The following is a 25,235-nucleotide window of genomic DNA, read 5'->3' on the forward strand; positions in this document are numbered from 1 at the left end:
TCTCAACCATCGAATGGCCGGAGGTTCAATATCCTTGTGTCGGAGTCAGTGGCATTCTGGATCGTATTTCATGGCCACGCGGAACAGCACAAGACTGAAAGACTCAAGGTTGCGTTCAAATTCTGGGGAGCCACCTTCTATCACGGCCATGGGAGGAAGTATCAGGAAATTGAGTTCTGCAATCAAGACATTATTTTTAGAATGACAAAAGAACTACACCACCATTCATCACATCTACGCGAAGGAAGCTCGATCATACCGTGATTAGTTGATTCCAACAATGACGAGGACGAATGGCCAATGATAACCTTCATCTGCATAAAGGCATCATGATCCAGATGGTCAGAGACATGATCGTGTTTGACAGTGGAGTCCATTTGAATGATGAACGAACGAGGGTCGTGCCGGCAAATCAACATGTGTGGCTCTCCCCGCACTGTTTGGACTGTAAACTTACTGATTCAAGCAGATATTAGTTGACAAGAGTTTAACTCGCTTACCCTAGAGTCATACTAGGGCAGACCTTGAAACCTGAAGCTTGAAGGCTTGATGTATGGAATAGTAAGCTAGTAGTCTCGACTGTTGCTGTTGGATATACAGCGTACTTGCAGTGACCGTGGACGACACCCCAAGGCCATCATAAGATTATACATTGTGCAGAAATCATAATGGCCAGCCTCAGTATTATAAAACGCTCTCCCCCCGGATATGTCATCCCGTCTTCGTCTTTAGATCCCTCCACAATGTGGTAAACAAGATAGCTCCAATACCGACCATAGCAATCTCCAATCCCACAAAGTTCAACATCCCCACTGAAACACCCGAACCACCCCAGATTGCGCCGGTAACACGACCGGTATAATTGCTGTATTGAATTGCCATTGAAGTGCGCCCGTTCCACTCGGGTGGGAGCTGCTTGCTGAGTAGACTAAGGGTCACAGTGGTCGCAAGGTTAAAACCGAGCGCTACGGTCCACCAACATGCAAATAGCGAGCCATAATTGACTTTTCCGGTGCGAAGGATGGAAAGAAAAATAATAAGCCCTGCAAGGCCGATAATCGTACCGAATGCGAGGATTTTGCGATCCTGTGTGCGACGTGCAGCTAAGAGGTTGAAGAGCAGGAAAGGGAAACATGTTATTCCTCCGAGAGCGATGAAATTTCCTGCAGCAAATGGTGACCAGTGAAAGTTTTCAGCAGCGGCACCAAAAACAGGCAGATTGGCTTCCCAAGAGCCTAGGATGAAAAAACAGAGCATCGCGAACCAGCACATGCATGCAATGACACCCCACTGGGACCGTGTAATCAGCGAGAGTTGTGCTCTGAATGATTCGTCAATGGGTGAGGCAGGACGTGTGGTAGATGCTGATGGATAATCGGGAGAAGCCTCTGTGTCTTCACCTTTCACTTCTAAAGAAACGATGGGAGGATTTGAATCTCTTGCTAACTGCAATTCCATGATGGTTGGTGGTTGAGGGATGTCCTCGAAATATTTTGTTACCAAAACCCAGAAGCCAGCGTAAATCACGGCCATGATCCATCCCGGACTTGTATAACCGTTGAAAATTGAGTTTGAGAACCCGACTTCGTACAACACGCCACCAAGGAATGGGCCAAAGCTCATGCCCATGCCTTGACCAATGACCAACCAGCTAGCAAGCGTAGTTCTCCGTCTGATGCCAACAATCCGAGGGTCTGTGCAGTACCGTTTGCAGTACATGAACATGGAGAATGCAACCCCATTGAGGCAACGGCCGATCAAAATCAAATATAGAAAGTTGGCCCGGAAGGCCAGAGCGTAGGCGACATGGCCTAGAATGGCGAAGCAGCAACTGACATGAAGGGGCATTTTGTACATCCCTTAGAACAGGATGGAAGAACAGGGATTAAAATACCGTCCAAAGAGAGGAAGACATGTAAACATACCTTTATCGTACTTTGTCAAGGGAATCAAAGAAAGTCCGGCAAAAGCTGTCGGAATCCCGATGATAATTCCAGAGAAAGTAGCATTTCCTCCCAAGTATTCTCCATATTTATTCGACGACGAAACGACGATGAAAAACGAGACCTATGAAGACCGAGGCAGTGAGTGACAATTGCATAATGGTCGACTCGGCGTCTTACTTGAAGAAGGAGATTCATTGAAATCATGATGACCAGAGACGTCATGTTCGGAAGCTTGAATTCCTCTTCATCATGATGGTCGGTCGTTTCATGGCGAGACGAGAACGGGTTGATTTGGTTCAGTAGTAGTTTGAGGTTCGTCATCTGCACGAAAACGCCAGTCGAGATGAAGCGGTTTGAAGGGAAAGGAAAACACCTTGTGCCACGTCCCTGCAATGTGCATGATCACTGATATTAATATGATAGCGGATCGGAGTCATCATGATTACAATTGAGATGATTAGGTCACGCGTGCGCATAGTATTCCCTGACGGATAGAGCTCTACTCACGTACTCAGTCCGAGTCCCAGGCACAAATAACTTATTCCTCCTCATGGAGGATGCCTGTTACCCACAGATAAACTTCAGAGATTCCCGCTGGATAATTAGAATCAGATCATGTTTCTATCTGCATTGATAGAACAAATTATTAAGCCTAGTGGTCAAAGCGGCGGAAAGAGCTGTGTGCGTACTTGCCGGCGCGGCGCCGCCACTGGCGGCCTGATTATAAAGAAACCTTATAAAATCGCGTAACTTTAGTAAGATCCACTGCCGTAAATATGTAATTCGAACTGTACGAGAACTTAACCTTGCACAATAATCACCAAGCAATGGGTGAAGGCCTCGGGCCCAAACCTTGGCAGACAACCTACCAGCGAGGGTCATCTTTCGTCTGATGCCTGCAGTACCGCTTGTACTAGTATATGGACATAGTAAATGATACATTGGTAAGGTACCGGCCAATCAGAATCAAGTATAAGAAGTTGGCCCAAAACGCAACAGTACTAGTGTAGCGACCTTCCTTTGTGACGAACCATGCCACAGATGAGTCTTACTTGAGGAAAGAAACTCATTACCAGCATGATGACCAGGGACACCATGCTTGGAAACTTGAATTCTTCTTCGATGTTCAATTATCCCTGGTCATTCCCACCCAGCTGAGGCCGGAGCGGTCTGTCATCAAGCTTGAACGCAAAGCATCTCAGTGCTTATTACTGCGACCTAACTCAGTGTCACGTATCACCTACCAATCTTCATGTTATCGCAAGGCCTTGCGGTCATATTGGTGATTCCACAAGAATCCATGGCGTGTTTTGTTAAACTGGTTTGTTGTCTTGGTCCTCTCGACTAGTTCGTTCATAGCATGGCCCTCAGGGATCTACCTAATCACAATCCACCCGTTTTCGTATCATCAGGAAGCAAGTGATAATGAAAGATGAGATGACTTCCTTTGTCTATGGTCCACCCAGGGGAGACCAAGGCGGGAAGAAACTTGGGCGGTGAATTCCGGTAATGCCGATACACAAATGCGACTATCGAACGCTCAGCCACTTGCGGGACTCATATCATGTGTTACGTTGTACAGTTGGACCCGTTGGTATTACAGTAGTGGGTGCTGGATCACTGTTACATTAGGTCTCATTGCTTGGGGCTATGGTGGAACTGAATACAAAATTAATAAGTAAATCCTAATGTGACTGCTGAGCAAATAATGAGACGTACAATGTCGCGCAGCTGAGATTGTGCGTCGTTAAATTGCTTCTCAAGATATTTTGCCTGATACATCATAGGGTCAACGAAACACTTACATTATCACTGAGCACTTTACCTTCTTGTTCAAACTATTGATATCATCTGTTAGCTCCTTCTCTTGGCTTTTGAATTCCTGCTCCATCGTTTTCCGGGGGACCATCATGAACCTTTAATAACGAATTGATCATTGATTTTGCCATAGGTAGGACCCGTCTAAACGCACATTTTGCCAACGCCCTTGTACAAGTTGACATCTCCTTCGATGCCTTGGATCTCATCAATGGTGAGCTGGAGAATTCTTCGCTCTCGGTCTTTCGAGGCAGATTGCTGTCGAGAAATATTGAGAGCACGTTGTGACTGAACGGCGGTCTGTTGAATCTGGACCAAGATCTACCGAATGGCCAGTCAAGTAATCTGATAGTACACACGGAATGTTCATTATATACACACCTTTCGTAGTGTATCGTCTGGCAGGGTAGACATTTTGGTAGTGACAGTACGAGCTCAGCTCTCCATGACAGAGTCGAGCCTCAACTCATTCAGGAAGTTTAGAGCTGGACCGGAGTTCCAAATTTATTCTCACTTGAACGCGTCCGTTGAACGTCGACCCCGTCATAGGCATTAAAATTACACCTCTACCATGGCTTCTTTCGAGGATTACGATGAGTTTGGAAACTATATTGGCGCGGACTTGGGCTCGGATGAAGAGGAGGAAGAAGCTCTGCAACAGGACTTTCGTCAGGTACCCCAACAGCAGTCCGCGACATTGGAGGGATACGATGACGAGCCTATGCCGCCTGCGGAGGGTGCACTGATGGAGATCGATGGTCTGTGACGAAGCATATTCTCTGTATGTATCTCATGGAACATTCTAGAGCCCGTCCATAATGCTGTTGTTCTGCATGAGGACAAGCAATACTATCCATCAGCAGAGGATGTTTACGGTCCAGACGTAGAGACTCTTGTCCAGGAAGAAGATGCTCAACCGCTTTCCGAACCCATTGTTGCTCCTATCAAAGTGCGGAAATGGACGGTGGAGGAGAAGGACATGCCACAGACGCGATTTGACAAGGGGTGCGCACTTCTTGAGGATTTACCAGGCTTACACTCAACAGAGATGTAGTTTTTTGCTGAATATGATGTCATTCCCGGAGATGATTCGCAACGTCGCTGTGGTGGGCCACTTGCATCACGGAAAGACCGCGCTCATGGATATGCTGGTTTTTGAGACGCATAAACTCGCATGGGATGCGGATAAACCGGTTTGTGAGTTAAGTTCTCTGGGCTACAACGGCTCATGTTTCGTTCACCCAGACAAGATATACGGATATTCATGTTTTGTCGCGAGAACGAGAAATTTCTATCAAGTCTTCGCCGATGTCTCTCGTCCTATCCACGACAAGTGGCAAGTCACATCTGGTGCACCTCGTTGATACTCCAGGACACGTGAATTTTGTTGACGAAGTTGCTTCTGCAATGCGTCTTGTTGATGGAATACTACTGGTTGTAGATGTTGTTGAAGGTGTCAGTAACTCTATTCGCGCTATGCAAAACAACGCATCAACAAATTGAACCGTTGAAACAGATGATGGTCAATACCGAAGCAATCCTTCGACATGCTCTGCAAGAGGGCATCAAAATCACCCTTGTTGTGAACAAAATCGACAGGCTTATCCTCGAATTACGTATCAAGCCTGCAGACGCCTATTACAAAATCAAGCATACAATTGAAGAAATCAATACCTTTATCAGGTCTATACCTACCATATATTTGTTAATTCTCGTTGACTCAGAAGTCTTCACAGTGGTATTGATCCAGACCCGGAACTACGACTCAGTCCTGAAAATGGAAATGTCGTGTTCGCCAGCACCGATATGAGTTGGTGCTTCACTCTTCGTTCCTTCGCCCAAATGTATGCGGACACTTTTGGTTCCCTTGACGTTACAGCATTCGCCGACCGCCTTTGGGGCGATATATACTTTAATGCAGAGACACGGAAGTTCACCAGGAAAGCTGCGGACCCCGAGCAATCCCGCACATTCGTGCACTTCATCCTTGATCCCCTGTATAAGCTCTACAGTCACGTGCTGAGCGAGGACACGGAAGACCTGAAAAGTACCCTTGCATCGTTGAACATATCTCTAAAGCCAGTGATGTACAAGATGGATGTGAGGCCTCTGCTGAAGGCTATTTTGGACCAGTTCTTTGGACCTGCCACTGGACTAGTTGACATGATTGTGGAGCATATTCCGTCACCTTTGCAAGGAGCAGCCAGCAAGGTATGGGTTTTCCAATACTTTTGATTAGTTGAATTGAGTCTGGTATAGGTCGAGCGGACATACACTGGCTCACAAATGTCTGATATCGCTGTGGCAATGAAAGCTTGCGATACTGAAGCGCCCGTAATGGTCCAAATCTCGAAGTTGTATCATACAACAGATGCCCAGTCATTTAGGGCCTTCGGTCGCGTCATGAGTGGCACCCTTAGGAAGGGCACACCGATCAAAGTACTTGGTGAGGGATACTCACCAGAAGACGAGGAAGACATGGCGAGGGCTACCGTGGAAGACATATGGATAAGCGAAGCTCGGTAAGCTCCTTGCATTTGATCACTCTAATTGAGTAAGCCTTTTCCTCTAGATACTTCATCCCGGCCGACGAGGTTCCCGCAGGCAACCTCGTCCTTATTGCAGGAGTCGACGCGTCCATTTCCAAGACCGCCACTCTCGCTGACCCATCCATCGACGACGATCTCTACATTTTCCGGCCTATTAAGCACATGACAGAGTCAGTGCTTAAAATTGCCATTGAACCAATAGCGCCGTCTGAGCTACCCAAGATGTTGTCTGGCCTACGAAGCATCAACAAGAGCTACCCTCTCGCTGCCACGAAAGTTGAGGAAAGTGGTGAACATGTGCTCATCGGTACAGGCGAATTGTATCTGGACTGTGTCATGCATGACCTTCGGAGGCTATTTGCTGAGATCGAGATCAAGGTGTCGGATCCAGTCACCAAATTCTGTGAAACTGTATTGGAGACGAGTGCACTAAAATGCTATGCGGACACGCCAAATAAGAAGTAGGTATCAGTATAGATAACTTTATTTCCTCTCTGATGGACTACAGGAACAAACTTACCATGATCGCGGAGCCTTTGGAAAGAGGTATTGCCGAAGATATTGAACGGGGGAGGGTCACCATGCGGATGACCCCGAAGGAACGCGGTACATTCTTTCAGGATAAATACCAGTGGGATTTGTTGGCATCAAGGTCAATATGGGCGTTCGGTCCCGACGATAGCGGGCCGAACATTTTGCTCGATGATACCTTACCCTCTCAGGTCAGGTCTACTAGCCTCCCACTACTTCATTTTTCTCATTGTTGGAATGCAGGTTGATAAAAAATTGCTTGGAACTGTGAAGGAACATATCAAGCAAGGCTTCCAGTGGGGAGCTCGCGAGGGTCCTTTGTGCGATGAACGTACGTATCGGTTGTGGCATGACTTTATCATACTCTCACAAAACTCATCGTAACAGCTATGCGTAATGTGAAGTTCCGGATACTGGATGCAAGCCTAGCTCAAGAGCCAATCTTCCGTGGTGGTGGACAGATTGTCCCTACTGCGCGTCGTGTGTGCTACTCATCGTTTTTGATGGTGAGGCTCCTATCATTTGCATCGCTGTGGTTGTTAATGGGTTAATAGGCCACGCCACGCCTCATGGAGCCGATTTACTACGTTGAAGTGCAGGCACCAGCTGACTGTATATCAGCTGTATACACTGTTCTAGCCCGACGCCGGGGGCATGTTACGCAAGACATCCCCAAGGCCGGCTCGCCGTTATATACGGTTAAAGCCTTGATTCCTGTGATAGACGCGAATGGGTTCGAGGCCGACCTTCGAACTGCCACGCAAGGTCAGGCGTTCTGCTTGCAGGTGTTCGATCACTGGTCGATAGTTCCTGGTAAATGCATGCAGTCCCCTATCAAAACAGCTATATTAATCGCGTGCAGGTGATCCTACTGACACGAGCATCAAACTTCGGCCATTAGAGCCTGCATCAGGACAAGCATTAGCTCGGGATCTCGTATTGAAGACGCGGCGGCGCAAGGGTCTGGGTGATCAGATTGCTGTGTCCAAGTACTTGGATGATGAGTTTGTGGTGAGTGTGACTTGACATCGAAATTTATGTTTGCTGATGGATGTAAATAGTTGGCGCTATCTGCGTCTGGGCATGCTGATCTACTTGGGTAGTGTACCTGTATTGCGTATGTAACGTAGTATATGATCGATCTTGTTGTGCGCATTCGGGTGAAAATGAATTACAGCTGACGCGAGTTGAGCGCGAGTAATTGGAAGGTCAAGGAATATCGGGCGTGGGAGAGCATACGTGGCAGGAGTTAGCCGGGAAGGATAAGAGCGTGCTGGTGTTTTGTAGTTGGCCACATTTCATACCGTCATCGCTCGTTTTCGATTTTCTACTGTCTCTGGTCCTTCGTATTCTTAAAATGCGAAGCGTAGCGCTTTCCGTTATCCTCGTTGTCGCTGCTGCAAGCGCGTCAGCGTCAGAGGACTCCAAACCTGTATTCAAGGTTCGTTCATGGACGCGTGTTTATGACGCCATACGTGTAACCCGCCAGTCTGAACTTATGTCGACTGACTCTTTCTTTGTAGGCAACAGAGATTCAAGCTCCTTTCATTGAGCAATTCACTGACGACTATTCTGAACGCTGGACACCTTCGGAGGCAACCAAGAAGACACCAGTCGGCGGTGAGATATTCTCCTACGTCGGTAAATGGGAGGTCGAGGAACCCGAGACACCCCTCATTGAGGGCGAGAAGGGCCTCGTCGCCAAGTCCAAGGCTGCTCACCACGCTATCTCTGCACCTTTTGCCACCCCTGTCGACTTCAAAGACAAGCCCCTCGTCGTTCAGTACGAGGTCAAGTACCAGAAGGGCGGGAACTGTGGTGGTGGTTACATTAAACTTCTTGAGGATGGCTTCCAGACCAGCGGGAAGGAATTCTCAGATACCACCCCTTGGGTTGTGATGTTCGGACCTGACAACACTTGCCCTGGCACCAAGGTAAAACATTCTTTGTTCACTTGTCATTTCGTTCTGACAATGTTTTCTGTGATGTAGCTGCACTTCATCTTCCGCCATCAGAACCCGGTCACTGGTGAATTCGAGGAGAAGCACCTTTCTTCGCCTCCGAAACCCACCTTTGGCAAGAACACTAACCTTTACACCCTCATTGTCAAGTAAGCTTCATTTACAATCATCATCTGACCCAAACTGATACGCGGACTTAGCCCTGATAACACGTATGACGTACTCTTCAACGGAGAAAGTCAGAGCTCGGGCAGCCTTCTTGAGGAATTCACTCCCCCTGTCAACCCTGCGAAGGAGATTGACGACCCCGAAGATAAGAAGCCTGAAGACTGGGTTAACGAGAAGAGGATTAGTGACCCCGACGCTGTAAAGGTGCGCTTACCCCTTGCAAGGTTGAGCTAAGGCGCTCATTTTAATGCACAGCCCGCGGACTGGGATGAGACTGAGCCTTACGAGATTTTGGATGAGGATGCTGTGAAGCCCGAGGGTTGGTTGGACGACGCACCCGCGAACATTCCTGATCCGGATGCCGACAAGCCTGAAGAGTGGGACGACGAGGAAGATGGTGACTGGATCGCGCCCACAGTCCCCAACCCGGCTTGTGATGAGGCTCCTGGATGCGGTGAATGGAAACGCCCCTACAAGGCCAACCCTGCATACAAGGGCAAGTGGTACGCGCCTATGATCGATAACCCTGCCTACATCGGCGAGTGGGCCCCGCGCAAGATCCCCAACCCTGACTTCTTTGAGGATCTAGAGCCAGTCAAGCACCTAAACAATATCGTTCGTGTTTCTGCTTCATCACTTTTGTATTAACCTTGACTGATGCACTCAGGGGGGTGTTGGTATCGAACTTTGGACCATGACTGAGGACATCCTGTTCAACAACATCTACGTCGGTCACTCCATTGACGACGCGAAGTCTCTGGCCGCCGAGACCTACGAGGTCAAGAAGCACCTTGAGGCAGCTCTCTCTGCTCAGAAGGACGTCGATGATGAAGGCGACTACTACATCCCTCCCTTCTTGGAGGATCCTATCTCCCATATCCGTGGTAAAATTGCTCAGTTCCTTGACGCTGCTCGGGAGGACCCCTTATCAGCCATCAAAGCCCACCCGGAAACAGGTGTTGGTCTCGCTGGTGTTGTCTTCACTCTTTTCGGGATGCTTGCTGCTCTATTCGGCGTGATTGGCTCGCAGCAAACAAAACCTGTTGCCAAGGTTTGCACTACATCTTCCCTGGTTTCCCTTACTGAACTATATCATCACCAGGCAAAGAAAACGGACACTTCTACCCCCGATGACAAACAAAAGACTGACAGCACGCCCGTTGCGCCTGCAGGAGGCGAGAAGAAGGACGCAGGCCCTGCCAAGAAACGCAAGTAGAAGCATTGAGATCGTTCTCGCGTAAGCGTACGAAGGGTCGCGAGGATATGCGTGCCCAGCGGCTACCACTATAATTTACTAGTATTGATTTTGTTCATCGTTTGCCTGCTCGGGCCCGGGGAAGTAAAATGTATGGACTGCCATATTATTGTAAAGTTGACGCTCGTCTTCATTCATGAAGACCAATGTCACGATAGTACGTGGTATCCGAGTACGAGGACAGTGAGGTTATTTTTGGAATGTCAAAGTTCAGACGCAGCAGTAAGCATCGACCAATTAGTTAATGCAAACCTTAGAAGTCAGAGCAGAAATAGCCTTCGACCGATCATCTTGCCTGCGGATGAATCGTCCATGCTGTAGCCTGTCGCTCACAAATCAGATCACCTCTTTGTTTTAATTTTTAAAGTTTCGGTTCGTACAGGCCTAGGACCGCTTCATTCACTAATTATGGTTCCATTTGAAAAAAATTACATTTCAGCAAGGTCAAGGTAGATGGCCTGACAACGCCACGATGAGGATCTAGTAGGTCGACCAACGCCTCAGCCCATCGGACCATGGGGTGCATGTATGCTCCCCGTGTGCTAATGATGACTTGTGTAGGAGATTGTTATTCCCGAGTCGTTCTTTCTATGAAGAAGCCGTCGGTGTTGGTGCAAGCAAGGTTAACGCCGGTGACGGCGCCTAGTATGTATATTCTCGTGTGTACAGTCACGTTCAGGCCTGTAAACGACAGAACGTGCGCGTGACCGGTGATCCATTTCATGACCAGAGCCTGTGTACGTTTATTTACCAAAAGGTTTGGATCCTAACAGTCGCAAGCAACCGTTAATTTAACTTGGCCCGGCAAATCTTCAGGCCTGCAGGCCTGAGTCACGGTTAGGATCTTTAATACTTGACTAGGTGTTACTCTATGTCGTGCGTGTGCATATTCTTTGATTCCTGCGATCATCTTATAAACTAGCAGTAGCAACTCGAAGTATGTCGTCTACATAGACGATAGTACGTGTCCCCCGGCCTACTGCGGGCGTTATTCAAGTTGCTGTACGTCAATATTACCGTGGCCCAGTAAGAATACTCCTGTCGTTCCTCATGCATAGCATGGTGTTTATGATATTCTTCTACATCATAGTTACTCACCGCAATTTCAAAAGTGTCGACCATTAATCTTTCCATGTCAGCTCGGCGGACTCCGGTAGAACGGATTGACTTTTGATTGATCTTCTATATTTCTAGCGCCTCCTCTCGGTGCAGAGCGTCTCATGATCAGCTTCATTGAAAGCAAATTCTCGGAAGCATCTGTTCTCCGCTCCCTGGTACCATATTGATGTCGCACGAGTATTTGCTGTGACCGTTGCGCGCGTTCGGATTCTATCTTCGACAAGAAATTCGAATGCAGGGGATCATCCGTACGTGTCCTCGCCTATCAGCCCCCTAACTTTTACCGTTCTATTCGTCACGTGGCCAGGTCATGTACTTGTTTGTTCGTAATTCGAACTTCCACCTGCAAAGAATACAACTTCAATGCGTCTTTAGTATCAAGTCTTCACGCCGCGTGCCATATGTGTGGTTACTCGGATCTGACTCTTCTACCACTGCTATACGGCATTCTACGCCCACCTTACTTCCCGCAAAACCGGAGGACCAAAGGCTTTGTTCTGAAAACGAGCCAGCACATAGACGCGCGCTTACTACCTATGTGCACACAGAACGATCAACGCGCGCTCATCCAAACCATTGCCGGTTCGGTCTCAAAAAAAATCATCCTTGCACTGAACGTTGCCCTTTTCTATTACCTGCCGCCATTCCTCACATACGCCGCTGTCAACCCCGCGTTAAGATCACAGAACATTCCAGTATTCTTACTATCCGTCAGAACTAGGGGTCAAGAACGGAGCGTTTGCACAGCAACCAAAAATCTTGTCTTTGTTCCACTAGCAATAATATAGCATCCATGAGTTCACAACCTGCTTTGGCATCGTTATCGGAACTTCTTTGTGTCACCGTGTCCGTTCTCTCATCAAAATATTCTATGTTCTCTCGGGGAGTAGACACATCCGGGAGTGGACGCATCCGAGAGTGAACGCAGTATCAAAGTCAAACCTTCCGAAGCCATGGTTCAAGGATCTCAGCCGGTCATCTAGTCCAATAGGAGTGGCTCATGAGGGTCACATGGAGCAAGCTTGATGATCAACTTTGGTTCCATCGCGCGTGGTGCATCGAACTTCTGCAAGTTGCGCTAGCAAAAACCAGTGAGTGATTGATACGCTAAAGCTTTTTTGTACATTTGTTGCTTGTTAAATTTGGTGCAGCGTCTAGTGGCTTATCCCCCTTTGATTAGAAACTCTTGTTCTGGCAGGCACTGCTAACTGATGCCTACAAGCTCATTAGGGGATTTATACCAGCCATCCTACCTCATGTTTTTGACCAGCGGAACCCAGTTTCACTTCAACAACAGAGACTCTTACAAGTCCAGATCTCAAGTCATTCATCATGAGTTCCCGTGCGTCACTCTCGTCCGAGGCAGCCATGCTACTGCCTAAATTTTGCTGACCATTCATGATGAACAGATTCTGTCATGAATCTCAACAACATAATGCAGGCCAAGTATGGCATATCCTCCACTTCTCGCATCAAGTACGAGGAAACGCCTAGCGGCCCGCAGAATAATACTGTATGGACTGTCACTTATTTCAGTGCGTAGTTTGTTCTTCATAAATGCTCCGACGTACATTTTGCTTATCGCGTTCATCTAGTCAACGACATGAAATACGGTGAAGCGTCGGCGACAGCCAAGAGGGTTGCGAAAGAGGCAGCCGCTCAGAAGACCATTGAAATGTTACAGGCCGAGGACTGAGCCCTAAATGTCTGCGGTTCTTGATACTCGGCGCTGTAGAGGCCAGATGTTGATAAGTATATACTGCCGAGCTTAGATGATGCAACGCGGATTGAATTTTTGATGACTATGTAGTATGCAGTATTCTTGTGTCTCCATATTTTGTGGCAATATATCGTGTCTAGTTTGTGGCGGTAGCTCAGCGATATAACAAAAGCCCGCGAAATTGCAAATTAAAACTCCGCGGTAACTTGGCACGAGACACACCGACAGAACGAAAGTCTCTTGTGACACACTGAGGTAAACTGCCTAGTCACTACCCGCGACCAACCGATCGACTTTCCTTAGCCCATCACACGCATGATCAGAAGAAAAAACATTCTTCATGCTAGGCATCTACAACGGGAACTCCGAGTCGCGCACAGCAAGTTTATGGCGCATGTCATTCAGTTAGCAAGCTTCCACCGTGACGTGCATAGCTTCCTTGTTCAACGCGACGTGGTTCCCCCGACTCGGAGAACTCATACGGCTTATTTGGAGTATGTCATCGGTTATGATTATGAATCCAGTTCAACTTGTTACCGTAATTATTATGCCTGGTGGACGAACCATAAATTTGCCGTTTGACATATCCTCCGAGTCCTCGCCTGTGATATCGTCCGAGTCGCAACGGTTTGACAGAAATCGGGCGGAACCTTCGATGCTCGTCCAGACACTATTACGAACGTATACCATGTTAAGGGACTCATGCCGATACATTTTACCAAAGGGTGGCAATATGCAAGGGTAAGTGTTAGCTATGTGAACATGATTCCAATCTGAAAAGACGTCGCCCGGCGACAAAGAAACTAATGAACGATGCCTCAAGATGGTTGAACCGGGAGGTATGACACTGTCATACGATGTTCATAATACCTGCTAATATATGGTGCATTATGAAACATTACAGTGATTTTAGGTCACGGTGATGGGCCATCTGCAATGCATCCTTCAAATTAATGCGTCTTTAGTGCATCATTAAGGTATCATATTATGTATTCCCGATGTCCATTAATTATTACGATGTATCCTAGCCTTGTTGATCATTGCCTTGCACGCACCCTCAGGGCCACTGTTCGATGCACCCCCGTCGCAATATCGATGCGCTGTCACTATACTATATATACCACCTGCAACGACCCTAGCATATCTCGCCGTCACTGTTGATGCGCATCCCACCGCTACTACCTCCGAGGAATGTGTGTATTGCCCATTTATAGCCGTGCACGGTGGATGGCCTGTGTTGGCGCAAATTTATGCTTGGACATACTACATTGTAAAGTATCGGAGCTGTCATGTCTCTGTGATAAAATTAATTGCGGGTCCTCCGAGCATTAGATATTGAATATTGAGCTGGAGTATATTGTATCCTCAGCACTGTGGCAGAACCCTTCTGACTAGGTTATTGATGAGATCTATAGTCCACCATCGTCATCTCCGTCATTGGGTGTGCTTGCGAGTATTGAGTCACGGTAAGTTGGACGCTTGTGATCCACTACTACTTCCATGGAAGGAATGAGCGCAGTTATGGTATTTTACTCGCTCCTCGTCTGTTGTCCACACACTCCAACACTAATCAGATTCTCCAGGGGACAATTCGAACGCGCCAAAAATCTCTTGAACCCCTCATACAGAAATATTTCACTACCCTTGAGCATGCGCAAATTGGGGAGTGATATATGATAGCTCATCGAACAAGCAAGCAAATGAGTCTGAGTGGATATTGCCATCTGCGATGTGGACGTTTGTCGGGTGGAACCATATGGTATTTAATGAAGACAGCTGCCTGATGTCGAATCACAGCTCCAGTAGCTTGAGACTGCGAAGAAAAAAACATATGGTGACTTAAGTTGAACCCGCGAGCTGAAGCGAATGAACATAGCCGCTCGTCATCTGCATATAATAATGATACGATGTCTTGCAGGTCTGACACAGAAAAATTTGCCTTCAAGTTGGCTGACAGCCCCTCGGTTGCCTGCATTTTGCCTGTTGACGCGATGATACTACTATCGCAGGTATACTCAAGAGGAATGACTGTCTTCGTTCTATGTGGTCTGGGTTTGGGAGATTACTAGGGGAGTACTGGTAGTAGTGGTAGTAAGGACGGATGTAGTCGGACGCAAAATATTTTGAATCACGTGACTGATCAGACTCAGCCTAAAGCTTGCGCGGCCACCAACGTTCCCCCAGTGACTCCTCCACTGCAGACTCGATATGATGCTAGACATACACAAATTGCAAGCACTATCTGATACCTATTTCTTGGCTCCTTGATCTGATTAATATTGGTCTGTGTCTCTTGAGTTTGGGATGGTCCTTTCAATAGATGGGCGAAGTTTCTCAGCTTTCAAAGAAATGGGCCCGAATACTCAACCGGCACTCACTCCCCCAAGTTCATTTACAGGCATTTATTCACTGGTACATTCAATCTCGTCATTACTTGTGAACCACTAAACTGGAGTCATCCCATATTCATTAAAGCGTGTATCATCACCACACCTTCATCGTCGCTTTCGTTCCATGTTCCTACCATTCCTTCTTCATCGTTCTTTCTTCGCACAACCGATCCCTTGGCTTCATACATCTCCCCCGTTCCCTATCTTTGTACGGCTGCCCTCGTCACTATACATGCCGTGTTTCAATGACTGGGAATCGGGAACAACGCATGTACTAGGTACTTCTTGTCCCATCTGTACTCATCAGCATGTACACGAATTAAAGGAAATGGTGCGGATACTCGCTTGTATTTGACGTAACAACAAGGAACAACCGTCCCTCCCTCTATTTGGTTCGCAGGCATATAGTACGGGAAGCTAACTCTCAGTTACTAGGCATTGAGGTGGCATACCGCAAACTATACAAGCTACCCACACCAATACGGACAGTATTTGAATTGTCGGAGCAATTGCATCTATCTAGTACGTTGTGCACTGAAATTTTATCTGCAACAAAGCTACCTACGCATGGGAGTCTTTGTGTGACATTGTAGCCCGATGAAGACATCGAAAACATGAGCGTTACAATGTGCATGGAGCGACCGATGATCAATCCCAGGACCGGGGATCCGATCGACTTTGGGAGAGGAACGCGGTTTATTGGATTACGCGTTGAGGTATGTGTGCTGGCACTGATGATAAAGGTGTACTGGTGAGTTGTCTGTTAGTGACATCTACTAATGATATCACTGTCTATCTCTGACCTTCAGGCTAATAGAATGTAACCAAGTCGTTTGGTAACAGACTTATCGTGCTTCGTAAATCGGACCAGTAAGGCGAAGGGATTGCTGGATTCGATGTTATCATTGAAATCCGAGGCCTCGAGCTTTTTCGATGATTGTATTGCGCCAAGTTAGGACTGCATGTGATCTACAGTATTTCATTGATAGAATCCTTGCCTGCTTCACTTCATATGCCAACCAAGGCAGGAAGAGGCATCATCCCAAGCACCTGATGGTGGTATATCTAACATAGAGGCCATCCTCATACGTCCTCCCCAAGTTTCTCCTGCTCGCTCACTTCCATCCTCCATTAATATGACCTCGCTAGTCTCAGATGATCCCAGTTGGTCCGGGCCACTCCTTGATCCACATGACATGTGCAGCTATTTTGTAGGTTCGTGGACAGCTAGTCGGATTGTGAAAATGACACCTCGATCTAACCTTGCTCACGGTTTCGCAGTTGCCTCCTCTGTCTGTGTAATGTACGACTGGGGTGAGCAGGATCGAGTATCAAAAAACCACTGATATACCTAGATATTTTAAGCACTCAAATTCGGACAAGAGGTCGGTCGGGTTGATGCCATTATTGGAGCAACCATCCCGCTAATGATGATTTTACAGGTTGAGCTGATCTGGGTGAGTCTCTTGTATCAGAAGAACGACGTAATAGTCCAACTATTGTGTGGCAGAACCAACACTGGTCCCTGATGACCGTTATGTATCTCGGTGTATGTACCTCGTGACATAAATGTGGTTGGCAAGTCATGGTGCTAACTTCGAAATACCCTAGGTGCGCTACATCGGAATGATATATGCCGTGTACGTTTCGGAGGCTATGCAATCGGCGTTGCGCTAATTAGCTATTGTTTACAATCAGCATCTGCATTCTAGGTGTGTCTCCTCACATTTATCGTGCCTATTCTGACCAAGGATATACAGTTTATGTTCCAACGATTTCGGTAACAGATATGGTGAGTATTCTTCGTAAACCCTTGTCATTCCCGTTCAACCAACACATTGCCATGCAGGGGTGAGTGATATTCTCGAAAAACTCGTTGGTTCAAGATAATGACTTCCATAGCTGTGAGTTTCTTTCAAATGTATGCTCATCCGAGACTAATAATTCATATTGCTTGATTTGTCAGGCCGTGTGTTGATCGATGCAATAGAATATATCAACGGTGTCGCAAATATAATATTGGGTGGTGAGCTGTGGATTTTCGTGATATGGACTTGACTAAAACATTAGCCAAGTCATCATGATCGTTCGGTTATATGTCATGTATCAGAAATCCAGACGTGTGCTGATATTCCTCGTCGTTGTCTTCCTGGCTATCAGAATCGCCATCGGAGTAATGATTGCAATGATGGTGAGCCATTTTGTAGTGGGTAAGCATGAATTGTGGAGAAAAGATTCAGGCTCATTGACAAATATCAGAGGAACATGTTCTTTACGGCAACTATGAGTGCGCTGTTGCTTTTGGGGAGGAAAAGTCACAAGTTCTGGATTACACCGCTTGGATGCTCCTCACGGCATGGGAGGTCCTCACACTGTTTCTCGCAGTCTGGGCAGCTGTAAAACACTTGCGTGAACTGCGACAACGATCATCAGGAGGATTCATCACGGACTGTTTCACGGTTTTAATGAAAACTCACGTTGTTTACTTTGCGAAGTGAGCTCATAATCTGAATATATTCTTTTGGTGCTAATTCAAGTCCTGCATGTGCTAGCTTTGTCGTTCTTGCTTGCATAGAGTCCATCGGTTATCTTTCTCCGAAGATCTCAGCGGCGGCGGTACGCCGATCTATTCTGACCTCTGCATGCAACCCTGATTTATCATTTTCATAGTCCTCATATTCCACGGAGACTCAAACTTATAGTGGTTTCTCTGAAATATTTATGCTCACGCAGATGTTTATACTGGGACCACGCCTCATCCTAAGCATTCGAGAATATCATGCTGAGCTTGTGGCCCACTCCGATGCAGCAACCGTTATGACTGCAATCGATTTCCAGGAGCGCGTCTGTGTCGACTAGCAGTACTATGTGAAGCGGAAGAAGATTCTCGATATGAATTCGTTTGTGTTTATTCAGAGTGTCGTTTTGATACTTAAATATTCAACTTGTTGGTCGCATGGAAGTGAATTTGAGAGAAACAGGTTCTGGGGCAAACCAATATATTCTTGCATCATTTGTCCTCACCAACACCACTAGCGCATCGTCTCCCTCGAGCGTGACTGCACTGTTCGGTCCAGGACGTATGTCGATGCTGCAGTGTTGATGGGGTACAAGCTGTACGGGCTCAATCATAAATTGTTTGCAAATAGCGCCTATACTGTGCGATTGATAACTCATTATAATCAGGGTCTCCAGGGGACACTTTGAGCCTGTCAGAAATGCCTTAAACTCCTCGTGGGGCCATCTTATTGCATTAACAGCCCCGAGCACGCGCCAGAGAGCTGATACGAGTCCCTTGTATGAATGTATGGACTGGGTATGGGTAATCTTGTTATTCTTTTAAGCAAGTTGCTAATGAAGATTGTTGGTAATATCTATGACTGTTTGCAATCCCAATGATGTCGGAAGAAACATACGGGGACTTGAGTTGAACGTGCGAGCTGAAGCGAATGAACATTATTATTTGCAGATGCGAACGGCTATGAAACTCGGCACTTACGATAGCACGAATGATGTCCGACACCAGATAGACACTTGCCTTGCCGCCCTTTGAGGGGGTTGCCATCCTATCCATTGTCACCATGTTGTCTTATCAGTGTTAATGCGAAGAACAAGACTCGGAGGTCTCTGACTCTCCTCTGAACGGGTAATCAATCATCCGATGTTACTGTCAAAGTCTCAGCAATCAATATTTCAACCTTCAACTACAGCAAATATCTAAAACCGATCGGGTGCCGAAGCTCATTGATATCCTTTACGTCCCGTTCGTTCCTCTCAATCTGCTCATTCAAATGCTTCAAATACAAATACATACCACCAAACATGCCTGTCGACACTCCAAGTGCAGCGATGCAGATGGCATAGGAATAACGATATGTCGGGCCCCAGTTCGACGACCATACGTACCTATGTAGAGAGTGCAGTCGTGAATAATTAGCGAGAGCGAGAGTGAGAGATCGATGACAATGTCACTGACGATCCAATAACATTGCCTGTCTGCCCCAGTGTGTTCATCAGAGCAATAGCAACAGCGCGTTTCGCAGGTTCTCTGGCAAAAGTGTTGCTGATCCAACCAATGAGCACCAAGTATCCACCGACGACTGGAGTCATCAGGAACCTGTATATTTCTGAGTACAAGAGCCTTGACGCCCCACGAATGGCGATACTACTTACAATGAAATATAGCGCGCAGCCTTGTCCATCGTAAATATCGATATGATGAATGCAAGGACGCAGAATGTATTGGAGACCACGAAGCATTTGTAACGCTTCTGGTTTTTGTCAGAGTACCTGGGCCCCGTGAGATGCGACTTTCTGATAGAAATGATCGACTAACCATGCAAGAGGAAATGCGATCATACCCCCGAACACCCACGGAGGAGCGCAAAGCAACAGCGTTACAGTCGTGTCATATCCCAGTGTCGCGCACAGCGTTGGGAAGTAAGCGACGAAAGACTGCCCCACTATCTGGAACATAGCTGCAACTGAAAACAACCACACCTTCCAGTCAGACACGGCATCCCGCAGTCCTTGCATGGTCGTCTGCTTCCCAACTTCGTCAGCATTATCATGGCCATCTTCTGCAAGGCGAGAGATAGCAAGTTCTTTTTCCTCCGGGGTGAACCACCTGGTGTTGTACGGGAAATCAGGGAGTATGAACATCGCACAAATCGCGACCGAGATGGTGATGCCACCTTCAATGTAAAATAACCATCTACAGATCATTCAGCTCCAAGGAGCGATAGAAACGATCGCCACCTGCCTCCATGCAGCTTGACCAAGTTTGTCCTGCATGCCGTGAAGTATACCAGATGCAAGCAGCGATCCGAATGCAGAGCTGAGAAAAACTCCACAAGAGACTAGAGCTATTCTCAAGGCGACCTCGTCTCGCTTGTACCATTTAGATACAAGAAATATGACACCGGGGAAGAAGGGAGCTTCGGCAAGGCCAAGAAAGAAGCGGGCGACAACAATCCCGGTATAACTCGAGTCAAACTATCAGAAACAGGATCTGAACGATGGAAAACAAGGAAGTGTACTTCGTTGTGATCCCTGAGTAGGATTAGCAATCAGTCATCTTCATGAACGGTCAGTGTCGACAAACCTGACAATACTGATATTGTACCCCATACTAACATACAGCACGGAAGCATGACAGAAGGTTTCTCCAGCCAGTGTAGGAACATGTTCCTGAAGAAAAATTACATTCAGTTGTCTCTGGATGAAGGACGAAACTCACCCTGGCACTTGCATTGTGATGTATCCAACAAATAGGATGGACAAACTTGTGGCGTATTGTTCCCCATGGAGGTGCAGGTCTTTCTCAAAACCTTGCAACCGAGCGTTGCTGTAGATGTCTTAAGATTCATGCAAGTACAACGGTATGTCACGCACCTAATATTGGTCCTGTCAATCTAGGGTGCACAGTGAGTATCAAAATATAGTTTGCAAAGACCTCAGACTCACGAAGTTCAAGGTGTATAAAATCAGTATTATGGACATACGCAAATCAAGCTTCCTCAGTAATCTTTTCTCGAGGTCATCACGAGCATGACAGTAGACACCAGCGGGCACATCATCGATCATGACGACGGTGTCAACCGTTTTTGGATCGCTGAGAGTGGGCATCTTTGAGGGGAGGGGAGATAACGCAACATGTGTGCTTACATCTCTTATCGCCACGCAGGAAGAATGGTACCGATCTGATTACAGCTGAATGCGTTGTAATCGTCTATCAACGTCCCACATTAACGTTGACTGCACCATCGATTGATCAAAACAGCAAATCAGGCTGCTCCACCAACATCAACTTCTAGACCCAATCCAAGCGATGCACCTGATCAGCAGCTCTGGTGATTGGTTTGGCTAAATAGTTGTGCTGAAGGATGAAGCTGGATGAAGCAACTGGGTGACGGAACTCCGCGACGAGAACGTACCCATCATCCAGCAGAAGCCCCGTGCCTGGGCCAGCGGATATACATATGTAACCTGTAGACATAAACATAAACATATAAGCACACCCTGGAAGTAGTTGATGGGGCTGATACTTGTCGTGACAATCTTGATTCTTTCTTTCAACGACCTGCAAGTTGCTGTAGATTCTTAGTCGAGACTTGTTTGAACCGCTGGTACATGTACGACTATCGATGTACCTCCTCTCCATATCATAAGAGGATATTTAAGATATGCTACACCTCGCAAATATCCCAGAAAGCCGAGAAGGGGTGGAAGCCCGTAAACTCCAACTGTGGATGAGGTTGACGTCATGTATTATGACGAGGGCACGGGGCTCATGATGGAATGGGCATTGACTCTTCGGAAGTAAAGGTACAATTCAAGCCCCCACGCTGATACTTCTGCATACAATATTAGCCTCACTCACGTCCCCTACTTGAAGCTGGAGCTTATCATTTCCATGAATTTAAGAATCCTTGAACTTTGCTTTGCTACACACGACTGATATGGAATTGACTGAACCACAATACTCGCTGAGCTTGGAGTCAGCGAGGATTTAATGCTGCAACGGTTCAAAGCCTTCAACCTGCATGACAAGTCTGTTGAAATGAGCATCTGAGGCTCGACTGCCAAACATGACAAGTACCTAAAATCATGAGTGATTTTGAGACACATCAGGACAGTTTTCTGGGCGAACGTCTCACCCATTCTGTTGGGACAAACATTCTTACTCCAGGTGACCATTCGGAGCCGCGGCCGTCTTGCCAGATGACCGCAGTTGTTCGGTGTCAGAAAGAAATATAGGTCGCTGCGGCGGCGATCGGGACAAAGGGTCTATGTTCGTATTATGGAAAGCTATACCAGAGGGCATGATACCTGGCCTAGTCTGCATGATATTGACAAGGTTCCTGCAAAGTTCAAACCCAAAGTTCAAGTTCATGAGTCATCATAACAAAGGACTTGAACGCGTAAACAAACATCAACAACGCGGTCGACTGTCTTGATTAATGTCAGAAGCATCGAGCTCTCGTCTCTTGTATCGTGGCTCGCTCTCCCTGCCGGACTCTTATATCCTCTTAGATGGACTCACATTCTCGGCAAACCTTCTGGCTAACAAAGACCTCCTCCACAACCCACTCGCACTAGCACTCGAGAGCATGCGCGGTCGTCCCTCTCTCAGACTAAAAGGTACAGAATTGCTCAAGAATATATGCATAGACCCTTCAGATGATGTCTGTATGTATGTGAATACATTGAACACCCACAACACCCCATTCACATCCAACAGGGACATCCATCCATCCGCCACCCTCTCTCGCGTCTACTTCGAAAACATGCTCTGCTTATCGCATCTGTCTCCTGATGGGCGGACAGAAATAGGCGTGCGTGTAGCCTTGGGAGATACTGGTACATTTACTTCTTGATTTTTTTATTTGATCTGGACTGATTGCCATGTATTTGTAGATGGTCCAGCAACGACAGAAATACTGATATTCGGAAAGACCCATTCATCGCTGACTACTCCATCCCTTACGATCCACGCTGCACGAATCATTCCTGCTACTCGTGCTCCCCGCCCAGATGATCCTACACCCCGAAAACCGCCTCAGCATCTTCTCACGCGCACACAATCTATCGGAGAACTGGCAGCAAACACGAGGATCAAAATCAAAGGAGATGACTCAGAGGTAGTGAGACGGGCGAGAGAAGTCATGCTGCATTTACCGAATTCGAAACCACGAGGGCGAGGAAAGGACAAGGAAAGAGGCACCGCTGGATTTAAAGTACCCACGCTCCCAGCAAACAAAGCTAACCACGCACCAGAGGGAGACGTTTTCGGACCCGTCAGCGATGCTAAAGGTAAAGCACGCGCGGTGGACGAAGGAATTTGTGATATAGAGCAGGAGAACAAATCTGTCTGTCCAACCCTGCTTGGCATCATTGTGTTGTACTCAAACGTCACATGCCACAGATCATCAAGAAATTTGCCGTAAGACACCTTGATGCAGTCGGCGTGTCCAAGACACATCCAGAATTTAAGGAACTCTTTGGATTCGTGTATCGTGGTACAGCTTTTGCTCTTGTACGTGAATGTGTTCTTCTTGGTGGTCACATAATTACTTTTTGCTATTTCAGAGAGCCACGATAAAGAGATCTCCTGTTAGTGCGCGGGCTCTAGAGATGCTTGTGGAAGCACACATTAAGCTTTATGTTACACCACCCACTTGAGAGGAAGGGTCCTTTTCCAGCTGGAGTGGCATTCCCTTCAGCAGATCGTTCGCATACAGTACGGAATTATATACCCCGCTCAGAGAAGCTATGAAGGACCATAATGCTACTATATATATAAATATTAAAAGTGCGTGAAAGAACATCTGCTGAATAAAATCAAGCCAATAGTCCCTAATATATGATTGACATAGATATTAATGATGGCATGAAGGAAAGCCTGCAGAATAGCGTTAGTTCGATATAAGTTAGCCATATATATTGATTATCGCAATAAGATATGCAATAAGATATGCAGGGGAAAATCAATGGTACAAGAATCAAAATCCACTTGAAAGCATTAAGCATCGATGCATCAAGCACCGCTCCCCACAGCAGCGGGTCTCGGATAAACACTCCCCACAATCTCCTTGAACGCCCTATCGTTCTCGTACCTCTCCCTCGTTTGCGTAACAATAACCTGCAGTATAGGCCTAGGACTTTCAGCAATATGCACATCATCCTCATCCCTCTCAAAAGTCGAGGATGTGCTGAAACAGTTGAGCACTTGGAGCACCGGGCTCGTAGGGCGCGAAGGTGGGTTGGACCGTGGTAATGCGGATAATGAAGAAGATGGAGAGGAGGTGGGAGATGGCGAACGTGAGAATATCCGTGGAATCCTCATCTGCACTCTAGATGGCATACGACTTGGATTGCGAGAAGGAGTGGGAGTGGGAGTGGGATTGGGATTGGGATTGGGACGGATGATGGTGCGTGTGACTACAACGTCATCTCTCTCGTAAACATCGACTTGTTGAGCATGCGATGGAGGCACATCAGGCATGACGGAAGATGCAGTGGCGTATGTAGTAGAAGCAGAAGAACTTGGTGTGGATGAACGTGATGCCTCCGAATATGCATCTCCCCCCTCAAGAGGGACAACTACAACCTCATGGTCCGGCCAAACACCACCTACGCTCGCACGTACAGGGAACAGTGCACACGGTCGAGTTCTGACGCAAAGGCCCTGCCCCATTGTCGATTTTTCAGTGCCGGTTTTAGAGAGCGAGTTAGGCCTCTGAGAATGGAAATGGAGGTGAGCGTGGTGTTTAGAAGATGCAAAGAAATGAAATGAAAGGAAAAGAAATACTTACTGTGCTAGTGCGCAGTAATGGGTGGAAACGTTGTGCGTCCATGGAGTCGTAACGTGCGGTATCCATTTCCATCTTGGTATGTATGCGGCGTGAAACGGCTCCGGAGCGATCAAACAAATTTTAGAATGCCTGTGAGGAAAGGGGACGATGATCCGCTCATCTTCACGAACCAAGGATTTAAGCAAAAACGCCTGCTCCACAAATAACTGTGGACAAGGAAGCAAAATGTTCGCCACATATCGTGACTGTGCCACTGAAACTTTTTATTTCCTTTCTTGTCCGTCTGTGCGCGTATGTATGGGTGTAGACGTGCAGGGTGGCGTTGGCGTTTAAGCAATAGCCCGCTTTGTATAATTGCAAGTCCGAGGTTTTAATCCCGGGCGTTTGAAACTTGGTGAGGATCCACAGCGGAACGTGTCGTCCTAGCGGAAAAACTGCCACGCATTGGAAGCATTGAAAAA

The 25,235-nt window shown here is 47.1% G+C and overlaps 7 protein-coding genes across 7 annotated transcripts; 3 read left to right on the forward strand and 4 right to left on the reverse strand.

Annotated features, from left to right (window-relative positions):
• Nucleotides 1-529: 529 nt before the first annotated feature.
• On the reverse strand, nucleotides 530-2,510 carry F5147DRAFT_670255 (major facilitator superfamily domain-containing protein). The gene is made up of 3 exons (XM_041435522.1): nucleotides 2,124-2,510; nucleotides 1,926-2,067; nucleotides 530-1,859 (listed from the first exon to the last, which is right to left on the reverse strand). The coding sequence occupies exons 1-3, from the start codon at nucleotides 2,265-2,267 to the stop codon at nucleotides 712-714; spliced, it is 1,434 nt and encodes a 477-aa protein (XP_041298693.1). The 5' UTR covers nucleotides 2,268-2,510; the 3' UTR covers nucleotides 530-711.
• A 1,071-nt stretch (nucleotides 2,511-3,581) lies between these two features.
• Nucleotides 3,582-4,178, reverse strand: F5147DRAFT_648549 (Prefoldin; the record flags this gene model as incomplete). Its single annotated transcript, XM_041433286.1, has 5 exons — nucleotides 3,582-3,605; nucleotides 3,666-3,719; nucleotides 3,772-3,862; nucleotides 3,919-4,085; nucleotides 4,146-4,178. The coding sequence occupies 5 exons, from the start codon at nucleotides 4,176-4,178 to the stop codon at nucleotides 3,582-3,584; spliced, it is 369 nt and encodes a 122-aa protein (XP_041298694.1).
• Nucleotides 4,179-4,231: 53 nt separating this feature from the next.
• F5147DRAFT_757785 (Calreticulin family-domain-containing protein) lies at nucleotides 4,232-10,450 on the forward strand. The gene is made up of 21 exons (XM_041440384.1): nucleotides 4,232-4,522; nucleotides 4,571-4,769; nucleotides 4,819-4,957; nucleotides 5,010-5,219; nucleotides 5,281-5,447; nucleotides 5,501-5,975; nucleotides 6,024-6,286; nucleotides 6,337-6,774; nucleotides 6,822-7,035; nucleotides 7,088-7,175; nucleotides 7,232-7,350; nucleotides 7,399-7,657; nucleotides 7,707-7,855; nucleotides 7,906-7,943; nucleotides 8,132-8,285; nucleotides 8,368-8,778; nucleotides 8,836-8,954; nucleotides 9,006-9,177; nucleotides 9,229-9,588; nucleotides 9,641-10,024; nucleotides 10,076-10,450. Exons 1-21 carry the CDS (start codon nucleotides 4,336-4,338, stop codon nucleotides 10,187-10,189), a joined length of 4,659 nt encoding a protein of 1,552 aa, XP_041298695.1. The 5' UTR covers nucleotides 4,232-4,335; the 3' UTR covers nucleotides 10,190-10,450.
• A 2,101-nt stretch (nucleotides 10,451-12,551) lies between these two features.
• Nucleotides 12,552-13,133, forward strand: F5147DRAFT_259551 (uncharacterized protein). Its single transcript, XM_041428895.1, has 3 exons — nucleotides 12,552-12,689; nucleotides 12,757-12,882; nucleotides 12,943-13,133. Exons 1-3 carry the CDS (start codon nucleotides 12,680-12,682, stop codon nucleotides 13,041-13,043), a joined length of 237 nt encoding a protein of 78 aa, XP_041298696.1. The 5' UTR covers nucleotides 12,552-12,679; the 3' UTR covers nucleotides 13,044-13,133.
• Nucleotides 13,134-19,134: 6,001 nt separating this feature from the next.
• F5147DRAFT_670285 (sugar transporter) lies at nucleotides 19,135-21,431 on the reverse strand. The gene is made up of 10 exons (XM_041435523.1): nucleotides 20,924-21,431; nucleotides 20,852-20,871; nucleotides 20,697-20,804; nucleotides 20,562-20,647; nucleotides 20,497-20,509; nucleotides 20,220-20,441; nucleotides 19,794-20,171; nucleotides 19,631-19,747; nucleotides 19,434-19,574; nucleotides 19,135-19,363 (listed from the first exon to the last, which is right to left on the reverse strand). The coding sequence occupies exons 1-10, from the start codon at nucleotides 21,083-21,085 to the stop codon at nucleotides 19,162-19,164; spliced, it is 1,449 nt and encodes a 482-aa protein (XP_041298697.1). The 5' UTR covers nucleotides 21,086-21,431; the 3' UTR covers nucleotides 19,135-19,161.
• Nucleotides 21,432-22,401: 970 nt separating this feature from the next.
• F5147DRAFT_670290 (uncharacterized protein) lies at nucleotides 22,402-23,829 on the forward strand. Its single transcript, XM_041435524.1, has 5 exons — nucleotides 22,402-22,652; nucleotides 22,701-22,819; nucleotides 22,877-23,328; nucleotides 23,385-23,495; nucleotides 23,549-23,829. The coding sequence occupies exons 1-5, from the start codon at nucleotides 22,420-22,422 to the stop codon at nucleotides 23,639-23,641; spliced, it is 1,008 nt and encodes a 335-aa protein (XP_041298698.1). The 5' UTR covers nucleotides 22,402-22,419; the 3' UTR covers nucleotides 23,642-23,829.
• F5147DRAFT_833290 (uncharacterized protein) lies at nucleotides 23,812-24,856 on the reverse strand. Its single transcript, XM_041443851.1, has 2 exons — nucleotides 24,775-24,856; nucleotides 23,812-24,698 (listed from the first exon to the last, which is right to left on the reverse strand). Exons 1-2 carry the CDS (start codon nucleotides 24,844-24,846, stop codon nucleotides 23,997-23,999), a joined length of 774 nt encoding a protein of 257 aa, XP_041298699.1. The 5' UTR covers nucleotides 24,847-24,856; the 3' UTR covers nucleotides 23,812-23,996.
• Nucleotides 24,857-25,235: the final 379 nt, after the last annotated feature.

The sequence above is a fragment of the Suillus discolor genome (assembly GCF_016758755.1).
Source record: "Suillus discolor strain FC423 chromosome Unknown F5147scaffold_4, whole genome shotgun sequence".
In the NCBI taxonomy this organism is placed as follows: domain Eukaryota; kingdom Fungi; phylum Basidiomycota; class Agaricomycetes; order Boletales; family Suillaceae; genus Suillus; species Suillus discolor.